The 22,677-nt window shown below is 48.6% G+C and overlaps 1 protein-coding gene across 1 annotated transcript in view; it reads left to right on the forward strand.

Annotated features, from left to right (window-relative positions):
- The window catches only part of mrc2 (mannose receptor, C-type 2), a 401,368-nt gene that overhangs the window by 155,223 nt on the left and 223,468 nt on the right, over window positions 1–22,677 (forward strand). The window contains exon 8 of the mRNA XM_085966616.1: window positions 7,563–7,717. Within this exon, the coding sequence (XP_085822742.1) occupies window positions 7,563–7,717 (155 nt within the window). The remainder of the gene's footprint in view (window positions 1–7,562; window positions 7,718–22,677) is intronic.

The following is a 22,677-nucleotide window of genomic DNA, read 5'->3' on the forward strand; positions in this document are numbered from 1 at the left end:
CCTGGATGTTGAATTCCCAGCCTTGGTCACCCTGGAGCCATGTCTCCGTAATTCCAATTACATCATATCCGTTTACATCTATTTGCACAGCTAATTGATCCACCATATTACGAATGCTCCTCGCATTAAGACACAAAGCCTTCAGGCTTGTTTTTTTAACACTCTTAGTCCTTTTAGAATTATTGTTTACTGTAGCCCTGTTTGATTTACACCCTTGATTTCGCTGCCTTCCACTTTTGCTTTTCTCCTTCCTGTCTTTTGCTTCTATCCTTGTCTCCCTTTCCTCTGTCTCGCTGCACAGGTTCCCAACCCCCTGCCATTTTAGTTTAAACCCTCCCCAACAGCACTAGCAAACACTCCCCCTAGGACATTGGTCCCAGTCCTGCCCAGGTGCAAACCGTCCAGTTTGTACTGGTCCCACCTCCCCCAGAACCGGTTCCAATGTCCCAGGAATTTGAATCCCTCCCCCTTGCACCATTCCTCCAGCCACATATTCATCTGAAATATCCTTCTATTTCTACTCTGACTAGCATGTGGCACTGGTCGCAACCCTGAGATTACTACCTTTGAGGTCCTATTTTTTAATTTACCTCCTAACTCCCTATATTCAGCTTTTAGGACCTCATCCTGTTTTTTACCTATATTGTTGGTACCTATATGCACCATGACAACTGGTTGTTCATCCTCCCCCTCCAGAATGCCCTGCAGCTGCCCCGAGACATCCTTGACCCTTGCACCAGGGAGGCAACATACCATCCTGGAGTCTCGTTTGCGGCCGCAGAAGTGCCTATCTATTCCCCTTACAATAGAATCCCCTATCACTATAGCTCTCCCACTCTTTTTCCTCCCGTCCTGTGCAGCAGAACCACCCAAGGTGCCAGGAAGTTGACTGCTGCTGCCTTCCCCCGATAAGCCATCTCCCTCAACAATATCCAAAGTGGTATATCTGTTTGAGAGGGGGATGGCCACAGGGGACCCCTGCACTACCTGCCTGCGCCTACTACTCTGCCTGGTGGTCACCCATTCCCTTCCTGCCTGTGCAGCCTTTACCTGCAGCTGCCCCGAGACATCCTTGACCCTTGCACCAGGGAGGCAACATACCATCCTGGAGTCTCGTTTGCGGCCGCAGAAACGCCTATCTATTTTACCAACTCCCTAAACGTGCTATCCACGATGTCCTCAGCATCGCGAATGCTCCAGTATGTATCCATTCGCAGCTCCAGCGCTGCAATGCGGCCTGTCAGTAGCTGCAGCTGGATACAATTCCCGCACAGATGGTCGTCAGGGACACAGGAAATGTCCCTGATTTACCACATAGCGCAGGAGGAGCATGCCACGGGGCCGAGCTTTCCTGCCATGACTTACCCTTTAATTGATTTAAATTAAATCAAATCAATACCACTAATTACTCTACAATTAAATGATATACTCAAGGGCCCTTGGTTACTAGCACTCCCCGATACTCAAAGAGACCTTAGAAACTATAACCACAAAAATTAAAACCTTCTAAATTTTATAAACTATTAATTTTAACTGTCAAACTATAGAGTAGTATAAATACCCACCTGGCTGTACTCACCCAATCAGCTGCTTCCTCTTGCCCGCGTCACTTTTTGAATCGTGACGTGGCTCCGGAACGCCGCCGCCGGTCTGTGAGATTGGTAAGCTTCTGAAAGAAATCCTGCGAAAGTGAGTTTAAGTACTCACTGTACTGCCGCACTCTGCTCCCCCCGACACTGGCCTCTGAAAGCAAGCCCGCGAAAGTGCGTTTATAAACTCACTGTACCGCCGCTCTCTGCTCCTCCCGACACTGGCCTCTGTAAAAAAGCCCACGAAAGTGAGTTTAATTACTCACTGTACCGCTGCTCTCTGCTCCGCTCGACACTGGCCTCTGTAAAAAAGCCCGTGAGAGTGAGTTTAAGTACTCACTGTACCGCTGCTCTCTGCGCCTCTCGCCACTGGCCTACAGTGCTACCACTGAGTCTGTAATTACAGTGTGATCAATTTACATCATTTTCATTATAAATGTGGACACAGGTATTTAGAATGGGAAACGTTGACACAAAAGTAATGTTTTATGGACAGAGCTTTGATGAATTAGTAGCAACAATGCTCACAACACCAACAGCAAGGAGATGAATGAAGAGTTAACCTGTCTTTCACTGGTGTTGAGTCATAGAGTCATAGAGTAATACAGCACGGATAGAGGCCCTTCGGCCCATCGTGTCCGCGCCGGCCATCAAGCCCTGTCTAATCTAATCCCATATTCCAGCATTTGGCCCGTAGCCTTGTATGCTATGGCATTTCAAGTGCACATCCAAATGCTTCTTAAATGTTGTGAGGGTTTCTGCCTCCACAACCCTTTCAGGCAGTGAGTTCCAGACTCCAACCACCCTCTGGGTGAAAAAGTTCTTTCTCAAATCCCCTCTAAACCTCCCGCCCTTTACCTTGAATCTATGCCCCCTAGTTATTGACCCCTCTACTATGGGGAAAAAGCTCCTCAGCATCCATCCTATCTATGCCCCTCACAATTTTGTACCCCTCAATCATGTCCCCCCTCAGCCTCCTCTGCTCCAAGGAAAACAAACCCAATCTGCCCAGTCTCTCTTCATAGCTGAAGCGCTCCAGCCCTGGTAACATCCTGGTGAACCTCCTCTGCACCCTCTCCAACGCGATCACATCCTTCCTGTAGTGTGGCGACCAGAACTGCACACAGCATTCCAGCTGTGGCTTAACCAGTGTTTTATACAGCTCCATCATAACCTCCTTGCTCTTATATTCAATGCCTCGGCTAATGAAGGCAAGTATCCCATATGCCTTTTTTACCACCTTATCCACCTGTTCCGCCGCCTTCAGGGATCTGTGTACTTGCACACCCAGATCCCTCTGACCCTCCGTCTTGCCTAGGGTCTTTCCATTCATTGTGTATTCCTTTGCCTTGTTAGTCCCCCCAAAGTGCATCACCTCGCACTTTTCCGGGTTAAATTCCATTTGCCACTGTTCCGCCCATCTGACCAACCCATCTATATCGTCCTGCAGACTGAGGCTACCCTCCTCGCTATTTACCACCCTACCAATTTTTGTATCATCCGCGAACTTACTGATCATACCCTTTACATTCATATCCAAGTCATTAATGTAGACCACAAACAGCAAGGGACCCAGCACCGATCCCTGTGGTACCCCACTGGCCACAGGCTTCCAGTCACAAAAACAACCTTCGACCATCACCCTCTGCCTTCTGCCACTAAGCCAGTTTTGTATCCAATGTGCCAAGGCACCCTGGATTCCATGGGCTCTTACCTTCTTGACCAGTCTCCTGTGCGGGACTTTATCGAAGGCCTTACTGAAATCCATGTATACCACATCCACTGCGTTACCCTCATCCACACACCTAGTCACCCCCTCAAAAAATTCAATCAAATTAGTCAGACATGATCTTCCCTTGACAAAGCCATGTTGACTATCCCTGATTAATCCTTGCCTCTCCAAGTGGAGACAAATTTTGTCCCTCAGGATTTTTTCCAATAATTTTCCTACCACTGATGTTGAGGGAGGAAGGTTGGCCAGGATACTGGGAGAACTCCCACTCCTCGCAGTTTTTTTTTGGATAGGACCACTGGATCATTAACATCCACCTGAGCCATTGGAATAGGCAGATGGAGCCTGAGGTTTAAAGTCTCACATGAAGGTGGGCACCGCTGATCATGGAGCACGCCCTCAGTATCACACAAAGGGTGTTGGCTCAGATTATAGGAGTGACTGCACACTCCTAAAGGGCAGCCACACTTACACTGTAGCAGGTGTTGATCTCCACTGAGCACTTGGGATCGTGGGACTGCTAAAGTCCCTGGAGAACGTGGACCACTTTCCATACCTCGGGAGCCTACTGTCAACAAGGGCAGACGTCAATGATGAAGTCCAACACCACCTTCAGTGTGCCAGTGCAGCCTTGGGTCGCCTGAGGAAGAGAGTGTTTGAAGACCAGGACCTCAAACCCGGCACCAAGCTCATGGTCTACAGAGCAGTAGTAATAACCGTCCTCCTGTATGCCTCAGAGACATGGACCATGTACAGCAGGCACCTCAAAGCACTGGAGAGGTACCACCAACGTTGCCTCCGCAAGATCCTGCAAATCCATTGGCAGGATAGGCGCACCAACGTCAGTGTTCTCGCTCAGGCCAACATCCCCAGCATCGAAGCTTTGACCACGCTCGATCAGCTCCGATGGACGAGTCACATCGTCCGCATGCCCGATACGAGACTCCCAAAACAAGCACTCTACTCGGAGCTCTGACACAGCAAGAGAGCCCCAGGTGGGCAGAGGAAATGCTTCAAGGACACCCTCAAAGCCTCCTTGAAAAAGTGTAACATCCCCACCAACACCTGGGAATCCCTGGCCCAAGACCGCACAAAGTGGAGGAGAAGCATCCGGGAAGGCGCCGAATACCTCGAGTCTCTTCGGCGGGGGCAAGCGGAAGCCAAGCGCAAACAGCGGAAGGAGCGCACGTCAACCCAAGCACCCCACCCACCCACCCCTTCTACCACTGTCTGCCCCACCTGTGACAGAGACTGTCGGTCCCGCATTGGACTCATCAGTCACCTGAGAACTCATTTTTAATGTTGGAGCAAGTCATCCTCGGTTCCGAGGGACTGCCTATTAAGGAGAGGAATCGTGGGATTGCTAAAGTACTGGAGTGGAGCTTGAATTAAAACATGGATTCTGGTGCTCACAGGTGCTCAAGAGTTGAGCGTTCCTGGGATTGAGGCACTTGAAAGATCTCGTTAAGTCTTGCTTATTATAATTTATCTCCTTTTAGTGTGTCATGAAAGTATAATTGCACCAGATTGTTTGTGTAATTGTGAGCTTATAGCTGTTATTCCTACCTTACAACAGTGTCTACACTTCAAAAGTACTCAATTGGCTGTAAAGCGCTTTAGGATGCCCTGAGGTCATAAAAGGCGCGATATAAATGCAAGTCTTTTTTATTAGGTCCCTTACAGAGAGTGATGTTTGTGTAGACGGGCATTTTTACATTAGGTACTTTTGAACCATCCTAAAACATGACTTTTTAATATCTTTGTGACGTTACTTGTGGTGAAAAATGAGCATTTTCTGAAAGTACAGAAGTTGAAACAATCACGAAAGTCCGTAGAGACCATTACACTTTACAGTGTAGAGCAACAAACTATACTACTGACAGATTCTGAGATGTCTTTGTGCAGTTAAAGTGAATTAAGTTAATGTAATCAAAATACTAACAGCTGAAGTCCCTTTCCTGAGATCCAACTTCCTTCCGTAGCCAGGGTTACATAAGAAAGAGACCAGGAAAAACCGGGTGTAATATAAAAGTACATTTTAAATGAGGCAAAAAATCACCAAGGTATGGTTTCACATGGGACAAACTGAGGGGCAATGATCTGGTTCACCGGCTTTTAAATGGAAAAACAACGCATGCACGGAATTTTGGATGGGCCGTGCAGCCCGTTAAAGGGAACATTGGTGAGGGGTACAATTGATAGGGAACGTACCCCTGCCCCCCACCCCCACCCTCTCCTCAGCAAAATGACACACCCCGCAGGGTAGGGGTGTTACAGGATCAGCGTCTTGTACTGATTCACCCTACGTGCTGTTCTACAACAGGCTGCACAGTGTCCGTTCTCACCCACATACATGACTGGCGAGTAAGCTGAGCGAAATCGTGTTCATCACAAGCTTGGACAGCTTTCAAACAGATGGGAATGACTCTTGTTAATAACCGAAAGGAGAAAAAAAAGGGACAGGCGCCAAATGTTGTCGCCTGCTCCACCAGACTCCAGCCGTAGCTCCACAGGAGATGGGTAGGACCCGGATACACCGGGACCTGATTTGGGATTTCCTACGTGGGCCTGTAAACGGTGCAGCCTCCACCCGCCCCTTACACGGCCGATGACCTGGAGGGGACGGAGACTCCCTTGGCGGGGCATCACACCTTCTTGGTACATAGGGAACCAATCATGGGGCAGGTAGGTGCGTGTAGATGAGATACCCCCCCCCCCCCCCCACGCCAGTGTCTCCCCCCGCACTGGCCCCGCAAACTCTGGCAGGGTCTGTACTCCAAGGCGTTGCTCGGATCGCGGATCCCGTTGATGATCTCTGCTGCTGCCCGCCAAGCGTCATGAGGAAACCACATGTGTGTGTCTGGGCGTATCTAGGTGGGTGGGTGTCTGTGGGGTATCAAGGTTGGTGTGTCTGGGGGTATCTAGGTGGCTGTGTCTGGGGGGTAACTAGGTGGGTGTGTGTCTGGGTATCTAGGTGGGTGTGTGTCTGGGGGTATCTAGGTGGGTGTGTGTCTGGGGGTATCTAGGTGGGTGTGTGCCTGGGGGTATCTGGGTGGGTGTGTGTCTGGGTGATATCTAGGTGTGTGTGTGTCTGGGGGTATCTAGGTGGGTGTGTGCCTGGGGGTATCTAGGTGGGTGTGTGTCTGGGTGATATCTAGGTGTGTGTGTCTGGGGGTATCTAGGTGGGTGTGTGCCTGGGGGTATCTAGGTGGGTGTGTGTCTGGGTGATATCTAGGTGTGTGTGTGTCTGGGTGATATCTAGGTTTGTGTGTGTCTGGGGGTATCTAGGTGGGTGTGTGTCTGGGGGGTATCTAGGTGGGTGTGTGTCTGGGGGCATCTAGGTGGGTGTGTGTCTGGGGGTATCTAGGTGGGTGTGTGTCTGGGGGTATCTAGGTGGGTGTGTGTCTGGGGGCATCTAGGTGGGTGTGTGTCTGGGGGCATCTAGGTGGGTGTGTGTCTGGGGGCATCTAGGTGGGTGTGTGTCTGGGGGTATCTAGGTGGGTGTGTGTCTGGGGGTATCTAGGTGGGTGTGTGTCTGGGGGCATCTAGGTGGGTGTGTGTCTGGGGGTATCTAGGTGGGTGTGTGTCTGGGGGGTATCTAGGTGGGTGTGTGTCTGGGGGTCTCTAGGTGGGTGTGTGTCTGGGGGTCTCTAGGTGGGTGTGTGTCTGGGGGATATCTAGATGGGTGTGTGTCTGGGGGTATCTAGGTGAGTGTGTCTGGGTATCTAGGTGGGTGTGTCTGGGGGTCTCTAGGTGGGTGTGTGTCTGGGGGCATCCAGGTGGGTGTGTGTCTGGGGGGTATCTAGGTGGGTGTGTGTCTGGGTGGTATCTAGGTGGGTGTGTGTCTGGGTGGTATCTAGGTGGGTGTGTCTGGGCGTATCTAGGTGGGTGTGTGTCTGGGGGTATCTAGGTGGGTGTGTGTCTGGGGGTCTCTAGGTGGGTGTGTGTCTGGGTGGTATCTAGGTGGGGGTGTGTCTGGGCGTATCTAGGTGGGTGTGTGTCTGGGTCTCTAGGTGGGTGTGTGTCTGGGGGTATCAAGGTGGGTGCATGTCTGGTGTTTTATGTCTAAGGGTCTGTATCTGGGGGTCTGTGGGTGTTTGTGAGCCTATGTGTGTGTGAATGGTGTGTGTGGGATGTGTGTGATGTGTGTGGGTGCGTGTCTGGGTGCGAGCTGCAATGCAGCTGTTGTTAGCTCCTTTTCTCAGCTCCCTAAAGCCTGTCTGTCTCTCCTCTCGCTGCAGATGTCGAGGAGTTGTGGATTGGGCTCAACGACATCAAACTCCAGATGAACTTTGAGTGGTCGGATGGAACTCCAGTTAACTTCACCTACTGGCATCCCTTCGAGCCCAACAACTTTGCAAGCAACCAAGAGGACTGCATCACACTCTGGGGCTCGGTAAGAGACGGTCTCACCTTTCAGTGGGGCTGCAAGGGGGCGGAACAGAATACAGATTTTTCTTAATCCTCTTCCACTTGGATGGCCATCTTGGATATTCAGTAATCCTCCCCTCCTCCTCCTCCGTGGGTTAGTGCACGTGCTGTGGTATTGAGCCACATTGTATAATCCCTGGTCTGCACTAAATTCACTGATCTCAGCGAGGAATGGCAGTCTGGTTAAACAACCGAGTTCAGCACCCCTGAGCTAGGGGAAGGTAAAACAATATTCACCAGGGTTGAAGAGTTTTGATAGAGTAGATGGGAAGAAGCTGTTTCCACTGGCAGGAGGGTCGGTAACCAGAGGGCACAGATTTAAGTTAATTGGCTAAAGGACCAGGGAGGGAGATGAGGAGAAATTAGTATATGCAGCGAGTGATGATCTGGAATTCACTGCCTGAAAGTGTGGTGGAAGCAGATTCAATAGTAACTTTCCAAAAAGAGATTGGATAAATACCTGAAATGAAAAATTAGAAGGGCTATGGTGAAAGAGCAGGGGGAGTGGGACTAATTGGGTAGCCCTTTCAAAGAGCAGGCACAATGGGCCGAATGGCCTCCTTCTATGCTGTATGAGTTGCTGCGCCTGCCCGCTTTCCAATGACTACTGGCGAGGAGAAAACCTACTCTCACTTGGGAAAGATACCAGAGAGCTGCTGGTACCCAGAGAACCAGACTGCAGTGTGAATCACCACCTTCAGGAGATACAGTGATGAGAGAGAGTGAAAACCGGAGAGGAAGGAACACTGACCATCGGTTAAGTGTATAGCATCAGCTCCACTTCACGTTGGGCTTCAGAACACAGCGCCCGCCATTCGGGTTTGCCAGGGGAACCCCTTGCAACCCTGGAATGCCAATGTTGACCCTTCACTGCTGTCCCACCCACTTCCTGCTGCACAGTCCTTGAACATCAGTCTGATGGGCACAGTGTTGAATACAATGTACAGGAAACTTTGTGCTATCTGGCACCGACGGGACCGAGCTGTTGCCGTTCCCTCAAAACTGCCGGACAAACCAGCGCTAATGTTGAAACATACGGAGATTTTGAGCTCCGTATCTGTCAACAAACCCTGTTGCTTAGCAACAGCTTCTAAACAGTCCAAGCGTCTCTGTAGCTTAGCAACAGCTTCAGCGAGACCTTGCAGAGCTTGACTGTTGAGAAAAAAGCAACGAGAAGAAAAAAAACCTAACGAAACGGCTCCTGATTTTTGCCAGTGGCTCGAGCATTCCGGACAGTTAGCCTCCGGATAAACCAAAGTTTCCAGTAATAGGTGCTGATTACATCTCAAACAGAACCATGATCTGGAACATACCAGAATCAAGACTTCAACATTCCTAAGGGATTAAGGAGAAGGGGGAGGAATATGGGATGAGATTTCAGTTGGAAGGATATACACTGTAATGTTCTGCTGCACATTGCAGGTTGATATGTACCTGTCAGGTGTTATGCAGCAGGCATGAGAGCAGGTCCCTCATTGGCAGGTTATTTGAGGACTGCACTTTGGTGAAGTTAACCAATAAAGTCTCCTTGGAGCATGTCTTGCTCCTGGAATTGCTGTCCTTTGTACTCACGTCCATTGAAGTGGAGGCTTCGATTGGATTGTTACCTCTGTAGGAGATGCCCTGTCTTTGGCTATTACGGTGTGTGGACGATACCTGTCTCTGATATGATGCATCATAAGGAATTTCCTGTGCCTGGGTCTGATACAGTGCAGGGGCTTCCCTCTCTGGGTATCTCACAGTACAGGGAAATCCCTCTGTCTGGCGATTCAGTGTCAGTGATTCTCTCTGTCTGGGTATGATGCAGTATTGGGGATACCCTGTCTGGGTATGATGCAGTATATGGGGATACCCTGTCTGTGTAAGATGCAATTTAGGGGATACCCTGTCTGGGTATGATGCAATTTAGGGGATACCCTGTCTGGGTGTGATGTAGTATGGGGGATACACGGTCTGGGTATGATGCAGGATTGGGGATGCCCTGTCTGGGTATGATGCAGTAAACATAGAATCATAGCAGATAGGAGCAGGAGTAGGCCATGGGACCCCTCGAGCCTGCTCCGCCATTCAATGCGATCATGGCTGATCATTCAAATTCAGTACCCTGTCCCTGCTTTCTCCCCATATCCCTTGATCCCCTTAGCCTTAAGAAATATATCTAACTCCTTCTTGAATATATTTAATGAATTGGACTCAACTGTCTTCTGTGGTAGAGAATTCCACAGGTTCACCACTCTCTGGGTGAAGAAATTCCTCCTCATCTCTGTCCTAAATGGCTTACCCCTTATCCTTCGACTGTGACCCCTGGTTCTGGACTCCCCTGCCATCGGGAACAGCCTTCCTGCATCTCATAGAGTCATAGAGTTTTACAGCACAGAAAGAGGCCCTTCGGCCCATCGTGTCTGCGCCGCCCATCCATCCCTGTCCAGTCTAATCCCATTTTCCAGCATTTGGTCCATGGCCTTGTATGCAATGGCATTTCAAGTGCTCATCCAAATGCTTCTTGAATGTTGTGAGGGTTCCTGCCTCTACCACCCTTTCAGGCATTGAGTTCCACATTCCAACCACCCTCTGGGTGAAAAAGTTCCTCCTCAAATCCCCTCTAAATCTCCTGCCCCTTACCCTGAATCTATGCCCCCTTGTTATTGACCCCCCTACTAAGGGGAAAAGTTCCTCTTTATCTACCCTATCTATGCCCCTCATCATTTTGTACACCTCAATCAGGTCCCCCCTCAGCCTTCTTTGCTCCAAGGAAAACAACCCCAGCCTGTCCAGCCTCTCTTCATAGCTGAGGCGCTCCATCCCAGGTAACATCCTGGTGAATCTTCTCTGCACCCTCTCCAAAGCAATCACATCCTTCCTATAGTGAGGCGACCAGAACTGCACACAGTACTCCAGCTGTGGCCTCACCAGCGTTTTGTACAGCTCCATCATAACCTCCCTGCTCTTGCCTTCATTAGCCGAGGCATGGAATATAAGTATCCCATATGCCTTTTTAACCACCTTATCTACCTGTTCCGCTGCCTTCAGGGATCTATGTACATGTACACCAAGGTCCCTCTGACCCTCTGTACTTCCTAGGGTCCTACCACTCATTGTGTATTCCCTTACCTTATTTGTCCGTCCAAAATGCATCACCTCGCACTTTTCAGGGTTAAATTCCATTTGCCACTTTTCCGCCCATCTGACCAACCCGTTTATATCGTCCTGTAGCCTGAGGCTTTCCTCCTCGCAATTTACCACCCCACCAATTTTCGTGTCATCTGCGAACTTACTGATCATACCTTTTACATTCTCATCCAAGTCATTTATGTAGATCACAAACAACAAGGGACCCAGCACCGATCCCTGAGGTACCCCACTGGACACAGGCTTCCAGTCACAAAAGCAACCTTCGACCATCACCCTCTGCCTCCTGCCACTCAGCCAGTTTAGGATCCAACGCGCCAAGGCAACCTGGATCCCATGGGCTCTTACCTTCTTGACCAGTCTCCTATGCGGGACTTTGTCAAAAGCTTTACTGAAGTCCATGTAAACCACATCCACAGCATTTCCCTCATCCACCACCCTAGTCACCCCCTCGAAAAATTCAATCAGATTTGTCAGACATGATTTACCCTTGACAAAGCCATGCTGACTATCCCCGATTAATCCTTGCCTCTCCAAGTGGAGACTAATTTTGTCCCTCAGAATTTTTTCCAATAATTTCCCTACCACAGATGTTAGGCTCACTGGCCTGTAATTCCCTGGTTTATCCCTGCTACCCTTCTTGAATAATGGTACTACGTTAGCTGTTCTCCAGTCCTCTGGTACACCCCCTGTGGCCAGAGAGGTTCTGAAAATTTGTTCTATTCTGTCCAGTCCTGTTAGAATTTTATAAGTTTCAATGAGATCCCCTCTCATTCTTCTAAACTCTAGCGAATATAAGCCTAATCGACCCAATCTCTCTTCATACATCATTCCTGCCATCCCAGGTATCAGTCTGGTGAATCTTCGCTGCACTCCCTCCATGGCAAGAACATCCTTCCTCAGATAAGGCGACCAAAACTGCACACAATACTCAAGGTGTGGTCTCACTAAGGCCCTGTACAACTGCAGCAAGACATCGTTGCTCCTGTACTCGAATCCTCTCGCTATGAAGGCCAGCATACCATTTCCCTTCTTAACCGCCTGCTGCACCTGCATGCTTACCTTCAGCGACTGGTGCACAAGGACACCCAGGTCTCGTTGCGCTTCCCCTTTTCCCAATCTATTGCCGTTCATATAATAATCTGTCTTCCTGTTTTTGCCACCAAAGTAGATAACCTCGCATTTATCCACATTATACTGCATCTGCCATGCATCTGCCCAATCGCCCAACCTGTCCAAATCGTACTGGAGTTTCTCTGCATCCTCCTCACAGCACACACGCCCACCCAGCTTTGTGTCATCTACAAACTTGGAGATATTAGATCTAGTTTCCTTGTCTAGATCATTAATATATATTGTGAATAACTGGGGTCCTAGCACCGATCCCTGCGGCACCCCACTAGTCACTGCATTCCACTCGGAAAAAGACCCGTTTATTCCAACTCATTGCTTCCTATCTGCCAACCAGTTTTCTATCCAAGTCAGTACCTTACCCCCAATCCCATGTGCTTTAACTTTGCACGCTAGTCTCTTATGCGGGACCTTATCGAAAGCCTTCTGAAAGTCCAAATACACCAAATCCACTGGTTCTCCCTTATCTATTCTACCAGTTACATCCTCAAAAAATTCCAGTAAATTTATCAAGCATGATTTATCTTTTGTAAATCCATGTTGGCTTTGTCCGATCTTGTCACTGTTTTCCAAGTACTCTGCTATTACATCTTTTATAATGGACTCTAGCATTTTCCCCACTACCGATGTCAGGCTTACCGGTCTATAATTCCCCATTTTTTCTCTACCACCTTTTTTAAATAGTGGGGTTACATTAGCTACCCTCCAATCCATGGGAACTGTTCCAGAGTCTATAGAATTTTGGAAGATGACCAGCAATGCATCTACTATTTCTAGGGCCAGTTCCTTAAGTACCCTAGGATGTAGATTATCAGGCCCTGGGGTTTTATCGGCCTTCAATCCCGTCAATTTCCCTAACACCATTTCCCTACAAATACTGATCTCATTAGACCCTATGTTCTCCGACATCTCTGGAAGTTTATTTGTGTCCTCCTTTGTGAAGACAGAACCAAAGTATGTATTTAATTGGTCAGCCATGTCTTTGTTCCCCATTATAAATTCCCCTGATTCTGACTGCAAGGGACCTACGCTTGACTTTCCCAATCTTTTTCTCTTCGCATATGTATAGAAGCTTTTACAGTCAGTTTTTATGTTCCCTGCAAGCTTACTCTCAAACTCTATTTCCCCCCTCTTAATTAATCCCTTTGTTCTCCTTTGCTGAATCCTAAACTGCTCCCAATTCTCAGATTTGCTGCTTTTTCTGGCCAATTTATATGTCCTCTCCTTGGATCTTATGCTATCCCTAATTTCCCTTGTTAGCCAATGTTGAGTCACCTTTTTTGTTTTATTTTTATGCCAAACAGGGATGAACAAATTCTGTAGTTCATCCATGCGATCTTTAAATGTTTGCCATTGCCTATTCACCATCAACCCTTTAAGTAACATTCCCCAATCCATCCTACACAACTCGCCTCATACCATCGTAGTTTCCTTTATTTAAATTCAGTACCCAAGTCTCTGAATCAACTACTTCACTCTCCATCTTAATGAAGAATTCTATCATATTATGATCGCTCTCCCCAAGGGGCCTCAGACAAGGTTGCTAATTAATCCTTTCTCATTACATAATACCCAGTCTAAGATGGCCTGATCTCTAGTTGGTTCCTCGACATATTGGTCCAGGAAACCATCCCGTATACACTAGGAATTCCTCTTCCACAGTGTTGTTACTAATTTGGTTAGACCAATCTATATGTAGATTAAAGTCACCCATGTTAACTGCTATGCCCTTATTGCACGCATCTCTAATTTCCTGTTTAATGCCATCCCCAACCTCAGCATTACTGTTTGGGTCTGTTTACAACTCCCACTAACGTTTTCTGCCCCTTGGTATTTCTCAGCTCTAACCATACAGATTCCACATCATCAGAGCTAATATCCTTCCTTACTATTGTGTTAATCTCTTTAACCAGCAATGCTACCCCATCTCCTTTTCCTTTTTGCCTGTCCTTCCTGAATATTGAATACCCCTGGATGTTGAATTCCCAGCCTTGGTCACCCTGGAGCTATGTCTCCGTAATCCCAATTATATCATATCCGTTTACATCTATTTGCGCAGCTAATTCATCCACCTTATTACGAATGCTCCTCGCATTAAGACACAAAGCCTTCAGGGTTGTTTTTTTAACACTCTTAGACCTTTTAGAATTATTGTTCACTGCGGCCATGTTTGATTTACACCCTTGATTTCTCTGCCTTCCACTTTTGCTCTTCTCCTTCCTGTCTTTTGCTTCTATCCTTGCTTCCCTTTCCTCTGTCTCCCTGCACAGCTTCCCAATCCCCTGCCATTTTAGTTTAAACCCTCCCCAAGAGCACTAGCAAACACACCCCCTAGGACATCGGTCCTGGTCCTGCCCAGGTGCAAACCGTCCAGTTTGTACTGGTCCCACCTCCCCCAGAACCGGTTCCAATGTCACAGGAATTTGAATCCCTCCCCCTTGCACCATTCTTCTAGCCACGTATTCATCTGAAATATCCTTCTATTTCTACCCTGACTAGGACGTGGCACTGGTAGCAATCCTGAGATTACTACCTTTGAGGTCCTATTTTGTAATTTACCTCCTAACTCCCTATATTCAGCTTTTAGGACCTCATCCTGTTTTTTACCTATATCGTTGGTACCTATATGCACCACGACAACTGGCTGTTCACCCTCCCCCTCCAGAATGCCCTGCAGCCGCTCCGAGACATCCTTGACCCTTGCACCAGGGAGGCAACATACCATCCTGGAGTCTCGTTTGTGGCCGCAGAAATGCCTATCTATTCCCCTTACAATAGAATCCCCTATCACTATAGCTCTCCCGCTCTTTTTCCTCTCGTCCTGTGCAGCAGGACCACCCATGGTGCCAGGAAGTTGGCTGCTGCTGCCTTCCCCTAATAAGCCATCTCCTTCAACAATATCCAAAGTGGTATATCTGTTTGAGAGGGGGATGGCCACAGGGGTCCCCTGCACTACCTGCCTGCGCCTACTACTCTGCCTGGCAGTCACCCATTCCCTTCCTGCCTGTGCAGCCTTTACCTGCGGTGTGACCAACTGATTAAACGTGATATCCACGACGTCCTCAGCATCGCGAATGCTCCAGTATGTATCCATTCGCAGCTCCAGTGCTGCAATGCGGTCTGCCAGTAGCTGCAGCTGGATACACTTCCCGCACACATGGTCATCAGGGACACAGGAAGTGTCCCTGATTTCCCACATAGTGCAGGACGAGCATGCCACGGGGCCAAGGTTTGTTGCCATGACTTACCCTTTAATTAATTTAAATTAAATTAATACCACCAATTACACTACAATTAAATGATATACTCAAGGGCCCTTGTTTCCGAGCACTCCCTGCTAAACAACAGAGACCTTAGAAAGTATAACCACGAAATTAAGACTGATGTAAGAAAAAGGAGTCTTACCATCAAGTAACTTTAAAGTAAGCTTTAAGTAACTTATAAACACACTATATACAAGAGAGGTCTTTACCATGCCTCTGGTAGAAGCCTCTTACAATACTGAACAGTCCAGTATTTATACCAGTCCAACAGGAAGTGACATATGACAGGAAGTGAGGTATGTACACAGTTCATAGTTCACAGGAAGTGACGACATAACTTCCCGGAAGTTATTATTATTATCACATTCTTCCCTCCTGCAGGATTAGGAGGCTGTGGTCTACCTTTTGGTCCGCAGCCGCCGAACAAGGAAGAGTCGCACCCGTTTGGATTCCCGTCGTAGAGGGTCGCTGGTCCACTTACATGCGGTTGGCCATTGGCCAGAGTCTGTGTGGCCTGGATTGCCCTGTGAAGGGTCGGGGTGATCATGGCTTCGAGTACGAGCCCCAATAGGTTCAAAGTCGGACTGCCTCTGTTCAGAGGGAGGTGCAGAGCTGGTCTGTGGCGGATCAGTACTTTCATGCGCGGTACTGGGAGGGTCGCAACCTTGAGTACGGGGTTCTACCGGCACCAAGCTAGTTGGTGTCCGATCAGGATCCTGGAGAGGGGTACCCGATAGGTCCCAAGAGTTTCCTGGTGAAATGCCATCACCCGATGTCCCACTAGGTCCTGGTGGGCAGGGAGCCAGATCCCGTAATGATACGGTAGATTCTCGGCCGTCGGAATATCGTATGTTTGCATAGGTGGGGTTGGCATCGGTTAGTTCGACCTCGTCTACGAGAGGGTCATTTTTAGACGTCCGAACGTATCTTCGGAGTAATACAGGTCCAGGAGTAGTTAGCCATGACGGGAGTGATGTCCCATGAGAGGAGCGACACTGGAATCCAAAGAACCGCTCATGAGGTGTAGTATTTGTGGCTGTAGAAAGCAGGGACCGTATAGAGTGCAATGCATCCGGAAGCACTGTTTCCCATTGCTGGTGTGGTAGGCCCCGAGATCTTAAAGCGAGACGTACGGAATTCCAGATGATACCGTTATACCTCTCTACCTGCCCATTTCCGATGGGATGGTATGGTGTTTTGCTTGTAGCAATTCCCCGTTCTGAGAGGTAGTCCTTGAGTTCCCTTGACATAAAGGATGGACCCCGATCTGAGTGAATATAAGCCGGCATGCCACAGAGAGAAAATACCTGCTCAAGGCAGCAGATTACTGTGGATGCCAGCATATTGGAGCAGGGGAAGGCAAATGGAAAACGTGAATATTCGTCGATCATGGTGAGCAAATATGTGTTCCGAGTTGAAGAGGGCACTGGGCCCTTAAAATCGATGCTAAGTTGTTGCATCGGTTGGGTTGCATGTATGAGTATACCATCTGAGGGGTGGAAGAACTGAGGTTTTAATTCCGCACAAAGCCGGCATTCTGAGCATATTTTCTTTACATCTCCAGTGGAAAAAGGGAGATTCCGTGATCGTACGAAATGTAGCATGCGCGTAACGCCAGGATGACACAATCCATTGTGGACATCCATGAGAGTAGAGGATGACATAGTGGAGCAGAATGCCCGTGTGAGGGTGTCCGGGGCCACATTCTCCTTGCCAGGCCGATAGAGAATGGTATAACCAAAAGAGGCCAGTTCCATCCTCCAAAGTTGTATTTTATTATTCTTAATTTTAGTTCGTTTTCGATTATCGAGCATGAAGGCGACTGATCGTTGGTCCGTGATCAATGTAAAGTGCTGGCGAGCTAGAAAATGGTTCCACTTCCGTACTGCCTCTATGATGGCTGTGGCTTCTTTCTCAACCGGAGGATAATGTAGCTCGGCACCTTGTAAGGTCCTGGACATAAATGCTACAGGACGACCTTCCTGATTCAGAGTAGCCGAGATCGCCACCTCCGAGGCATCACATTCAACCACAAAAGGGAGATTCTCATCGATGGAGTGAAGAGCCGCTTTCTCCAACTGTTTTTTGAGAAGGTTAAAGGCTGCAACAGCCGCTGTTCCCAGTGGAAATGATCTAGCATGCAGCAAGGGTTGGATTTTGTCCGAAAAATGAGGAATCCATTTAGCGTAGTATGCAAACAGACCGAGAGCCCGACGTAAAGAAGCCGGATTCTTAGGTGACGGGAGCTCTTGGAGCGGGCGAAGTCTTTCTGGGTCTGGCTTAATGATACCATTGCCTACGCAGTAGCCAAGGATGTTGATGGTCGGTTGCGACTCAACAGATTTGGATTCATTCAGGGTCAAATTACGGCGATGGAGGGCATCCCGAAATTTTTGGAGGTTGGCGTCGTGTTCCTGTTGATCGTGACCTGCAATGGTAATGTTATCAAGATAGGGAAAAGTGTCCCTTAGGTTTTCCTGCTTAACCAGGCCATCCACTGCCCGTTGAAAGACAGCCACTCCATTAGTAACCCCGAATGGGAGGCGACGAAATTGGTACAGCCGTCCATTAGCCTCAAAGGCCGTGTACTGCTTATCTGAGACCTTCAAGGGTAACTGATGATAGGCACTTTTTAAATCGTAAGTTGAGAACACTTTGTATTCGGCCAGTTTATTAACCATATCATCAATGCGTGGCAATGGGTAGGCATCCAAGTCGGTATATTGATTGATGGTTTGTGAATAATCGATGCATAGTCGCTGTTTGTGAGGTTTTAGAGGGTTCTTGACAATGACAACTTGAGCCCGCCAGGGCGACGAACATGGTTCGATGATATCCTCTGCTAGAAGTCGAGAGATTTCAGCCGCAATAAAAGATTGGTCTTCCTGATTAAAGCGCCGCGATTTCGTTATTATTGGTTTGCATCGAGGCGGAATACTGGCAAATAATGAGGGTTCATCAAGTGAAGCTGCTGACAATGCACAAAACGGTAATTTAGACGGTATATTAGAAATAGTAAGTCCGGGTTTGGATCCACCAAACTCAATGGTGAGTTTCTTATGCTGTTTTTGGAAGTCCAGCCCTAAGAGGAGATCACTACATAAGTCCTTGAGCACCGAAAGTCGGGTGGAGGGATACATACGACCATGAAGTGTCATATCAACAACACAAAAGCCGGAGATTCTGGTATTAAGTGATGACTGAGCCATCGCAATTGCCTGGTCCGATGGGAAGACATGTAGTTTCAATTTCGCAACAATCTGTTCCTTAATGAAACTATCAGTACTTCCTGAGTCAATTAAGGCATCTAAGGTATGCCCTTTAATTGAAATTTTTGTGGCTGCATGAGACAGGTTCTGTGGGCAAGCAGCTGTAATTGGTGTCGTTGCACAGAGAGTGGCTAAAACTCTCGGTGTGCTCCTTCGGGAGAGAGCTCGAGAGGAAGCTTGATAGGTCCTAGCTGGAGCATCTTGATAGGCCCTAATTGGGGCAGTTCGGTAGGCCTTAGCTGGATTGGCCCTCGTAGAGGCCCTTGATAGGCAAACTTTAGCAAAGTGTCCTTTTTTTTGCAATAACTGCAGATTGCATTGCGAGCAGGGCAGGTTTTCCTAGGGTGAAAAGCACCTCCACAAAAGAAGCATTCCTTCCTAGATTGCCAAGAGGCTGCTAAAGTGGGGTCATCCTCCTCTTCTTCATCAGAATTATCAGAATTAGATTCCCCCATGATAGGGTTCACCTGAGACCGCTTGAATTGTCTGGTTGCAGCTACAGTCGCAGATCGAGATCTGGGCAGCTGATAGAGGTCTGCACTTCTCTTTGCCAAATCCAGAGAACAAGCTAGGTCAAAAGCTTTTTGTAGCTCAAGTGTTTTACTTTCTAGTAGACGCTGGCGTATAAATGGAGAGGCAATCCCGCAGATGAAAGCATCACGAATCATTTCTTCGCGGTACAGCTCAGCTGAGGCTGCCTGAAAGTTACAATCTATGCTGAGCCTGCGAAGTTCTTGCAGGAATTCGTTAATTGATTCCCCTGGCCCTTGTTGGGCTGTGGCCAGTAGATGTCTAGCATAGACCTCATTTGGGGTCTTGGCATACAGTTTCTTAAGTGCCCGAATCACCTCATCGTAATTATCCCATTCATCAACATATTCGAACACTTTTGGGGTCACATAGTTGATAAGTATCCTCAATCTAGCAGGAGCATCCGCGTTACATTCATCCAGAAAATTCTCAAAAGTACGGTACCAATGCTTCCATACCCTGCCAGCTGCTGGTGTATTCGGGTCCAAGTCCAGACGAATAGGTCTAAGGATTCTCTCCATGATGGGTGGTTCCCTGGATCCTTAACTCCGAGTTTGTCTGAAGGTCTAGTATTTGTGAGTGTAAATACTAAGTTACTTAAATTGATGTAAGAAAAAGGAGTCTTACCATCAAGTAACTTTAAAGTAAGCTGTAAGTAACTTATAAACACACTATATACAAGAGAGGTCTTTACCATGCCTCTGGTAGAAGCCTCTTACAATACTGAACAGTCCAGTATTTATACCAGTCCAACAGGAAGTGACATATGACAGGAAGTGAGGTATGTACACAGTTCATAGTTCACCGTTCACAGGAAGTGATGACATAACTTCCCGGAAGTTATTATTATTACCACAAAGACCTTCTAAATTTTATAAACTATGGCCTAGAAATTCATTATGGCCCCGCCAGCTGGCTAACGGCCAAAAGTTAGCGCTGGGCGCGGAGCCATGTGCGACCGTCAAATATTCACTTTTTGCGCCCCAAGTCGGAACCGGGCGCTATCCCAGGGTGTGCCCGCCCCCGCTTGGGGCGCTGAAACTGAATATCAGCGCTCTAAGTGCCGCTGCGCCACCCAATGCGGTGCGGCAGGCTGCGGTACTGCAGGCCTCCTCCTTCTCTTAAGGTGGAGGTGCCTGCAACGGGGAGATCGCCGCTGGATTGTGCCGGCAAATGAGCCCGGCACCACGGAGAAGTGCCAGGCTCACGGAAAGCAGCCGGCAGTGCCGCAGGGGGGGGGTGGAGGAGGCCGGGGAAGGAGGTGCGGGCAGGCGGCCGCCGAAAAAGCGGCCGGCTGCACCTCCACCTTTATGCGCCCCACTAAGGCTGCAGTAAGGCCCTAGTCTCCGGTTGTTAGTAGCGGCCGCCACGGAGGAGGCAGCGGCAACTGAATATGGGGGTCGGGGCGGAAACGGGGCACTGTGCACACCGATGACGTCATCGGTGCCGGTGCAGCGCTGCCGGCTACCGCCGCCATTGCCGCCGATCTCAATATCAGCGCAACCTCCTATACTGGCGCAGAAGCCCTCTTTAGGCGGTAACTGGGCGCAAAGCTTGCAGCGCCTTACTGAATTTCTAGGCCTGTGTACCTTAACTGTCAAACTATAGAGTAGTATAAGTACTCACCCAATCAGCTGCTCCCTCCTGCCTGCGTCACGTTTTGAATCGTGACGTGGCTGTGGAACGCTGCCGCCGGTCTGCGAGATTGGTAAGACTCTGTAAAAAAGCCCGCGCAAGTGAGTTTAAATACTCACTGAACCTCCACTCTCACCGCTCCCGACACTGGCCTGGGGACACGCTGTCTGAGTATGATGCAGTATTGGGGATACCCTGCCTGAGTATGATGCAGTATTGGGGATACCCTGCCTGAGTATGATGCAGTATTGGGGATACCCTGTCTGGGTATGATGCAGTATTGGGGATACCCTGTCTGGGTATGATGCAGTATTGGGGATACCCTGCCTGAGTATGATGCAGTACAGGGGATACCCTGTCTTATTATGATGCAGTATACGGGATACCCTGTCTGGGAATGATGCAGTATAGGGGATACCCTGTCTTATTATGATGCAGTATAAGGGATACCCTGTCTTATTATGATGCAGTATACGGGATACCCTGTCTGGGAATGATGCAGTATAGGGGACACCCTGCCTGAGTATGATGCAGTATTGGGGATACCCTGTCTGGGTATGATGCAGTATAGGGGACACCCTGTCTTATTATGATGCAGTATAAGGGATACCCTGTCTGGGTATGATGCAGCATAGGGGATACCCTGTCTTATTATGATGCAGTATAAGGGATACCCTATGATAGACTTCAGGGGATTTTTCTACTCTAGTGTGGTACAGTTTTGGAGATACCTTTTCAGGGTATGTCCCAGTGTAGGGGGATTCTCGGTGTCTGGGTGTGGCTGCCACTATCTGGGGCCAAGATTTTCAGTCACTCCCCGGTGGAAGGGCAAACATTATTTTCATCATCTTGATGTCACGCTGAAGTTACATGAGAGGTCATCATATTATGGGAATGGTAGCATAGTGGTTATGTTACTAGACTAGTAATCCAGAGGCCTGGACTAATGATCCAGAGACGTGAGCTCAAATCGCGCCATGGCAGCTGGGGAAATGAAATTCAATTAATTAAATAAATATGGAATAATTAATAGTATCAGTAATGGTGACCATGAAACTATCGGATTGTCATAAAAACCCATCTGGTTCACTAATGTCCTTTCGGGAAGGAAATCTGCCGTCCTTACCTGGTCTGGCCTATGTGTGACTCCAGACCCACTGCAATGTGGTTGACTCTTAACTGCCCTCTGAAATGGCCCAGCAAGCCACTCAGTTGTAAAAAACCGCTACAAGAAACAATAATAAGAATAAAACCGGACGGACCACCCGGCATCGACCTCGGCACCGGCTACAGACACAACAAAGGCACACCCAGCCCAATCGACGCTGCAAAGTCCTCCTCACCAATATCTGGGGACTTGCGCCAAAATTGGGAGTGCTGTCCCACAGACTCGTCAAGCAACAGCCTGACAGTCATACACACAGAATCATACCTTTCAGCCAATGTCCCAAACTCCTCCATCACTATCCCTGGGTTTGTCCTGTCCCACCAGCAGGACAGACCCACCAGGGGTGGCAGCACAGTGGTATACAGTGGCCCTGGGAGTCCTCAACATTAACTCCAGACACCATGAAGTCTCATGGCTTCAGGTCAAGCATGGGCAAGGAAACTTCCTGCTGATTACCACCTACCGCCCTCCCTCAGCTGATGAATCAGTGCTCCTCCATGTTGAACACCACTTGGAAGAAGCACTGAGAGTAGCAAGGGCGCAGAATGTACTCTGGGCGGGGGAATATAATGTCCATCACCAAGAGTGGCTCGGTTGCAGCACTACTGACCGAGCTGGCCGAGTCCTGAAGGACATAGCTGCCAGTCTGGGCCTGCGACAGGTGACGAAGGAACACGAGGGAAAAACCTACTTGACCTCGTCCTCACCAATCTACCTGTCGCAGTTACATCTGTCTATGACAGTATTGGTAGCAGTGCCCACCGCGCAGTCATTGCGGAGACGAAGTCCCGTCTTCATA

Source organism: Somniosus microcephalus, chromosome 24 (assembly GCF_052327205.1).
Source record: "Somniosus microcephalus isolate GS21.2 chromosome 24, FLI_Smic_1.0, whole genome shotgun sequence".
Lineage (NCBI taxonomy): Eukaryota > Metazoa > Chordata > Chondrichthyes > Squaliformes > Somniosidae > Somniosus > Somniosus microcephalus.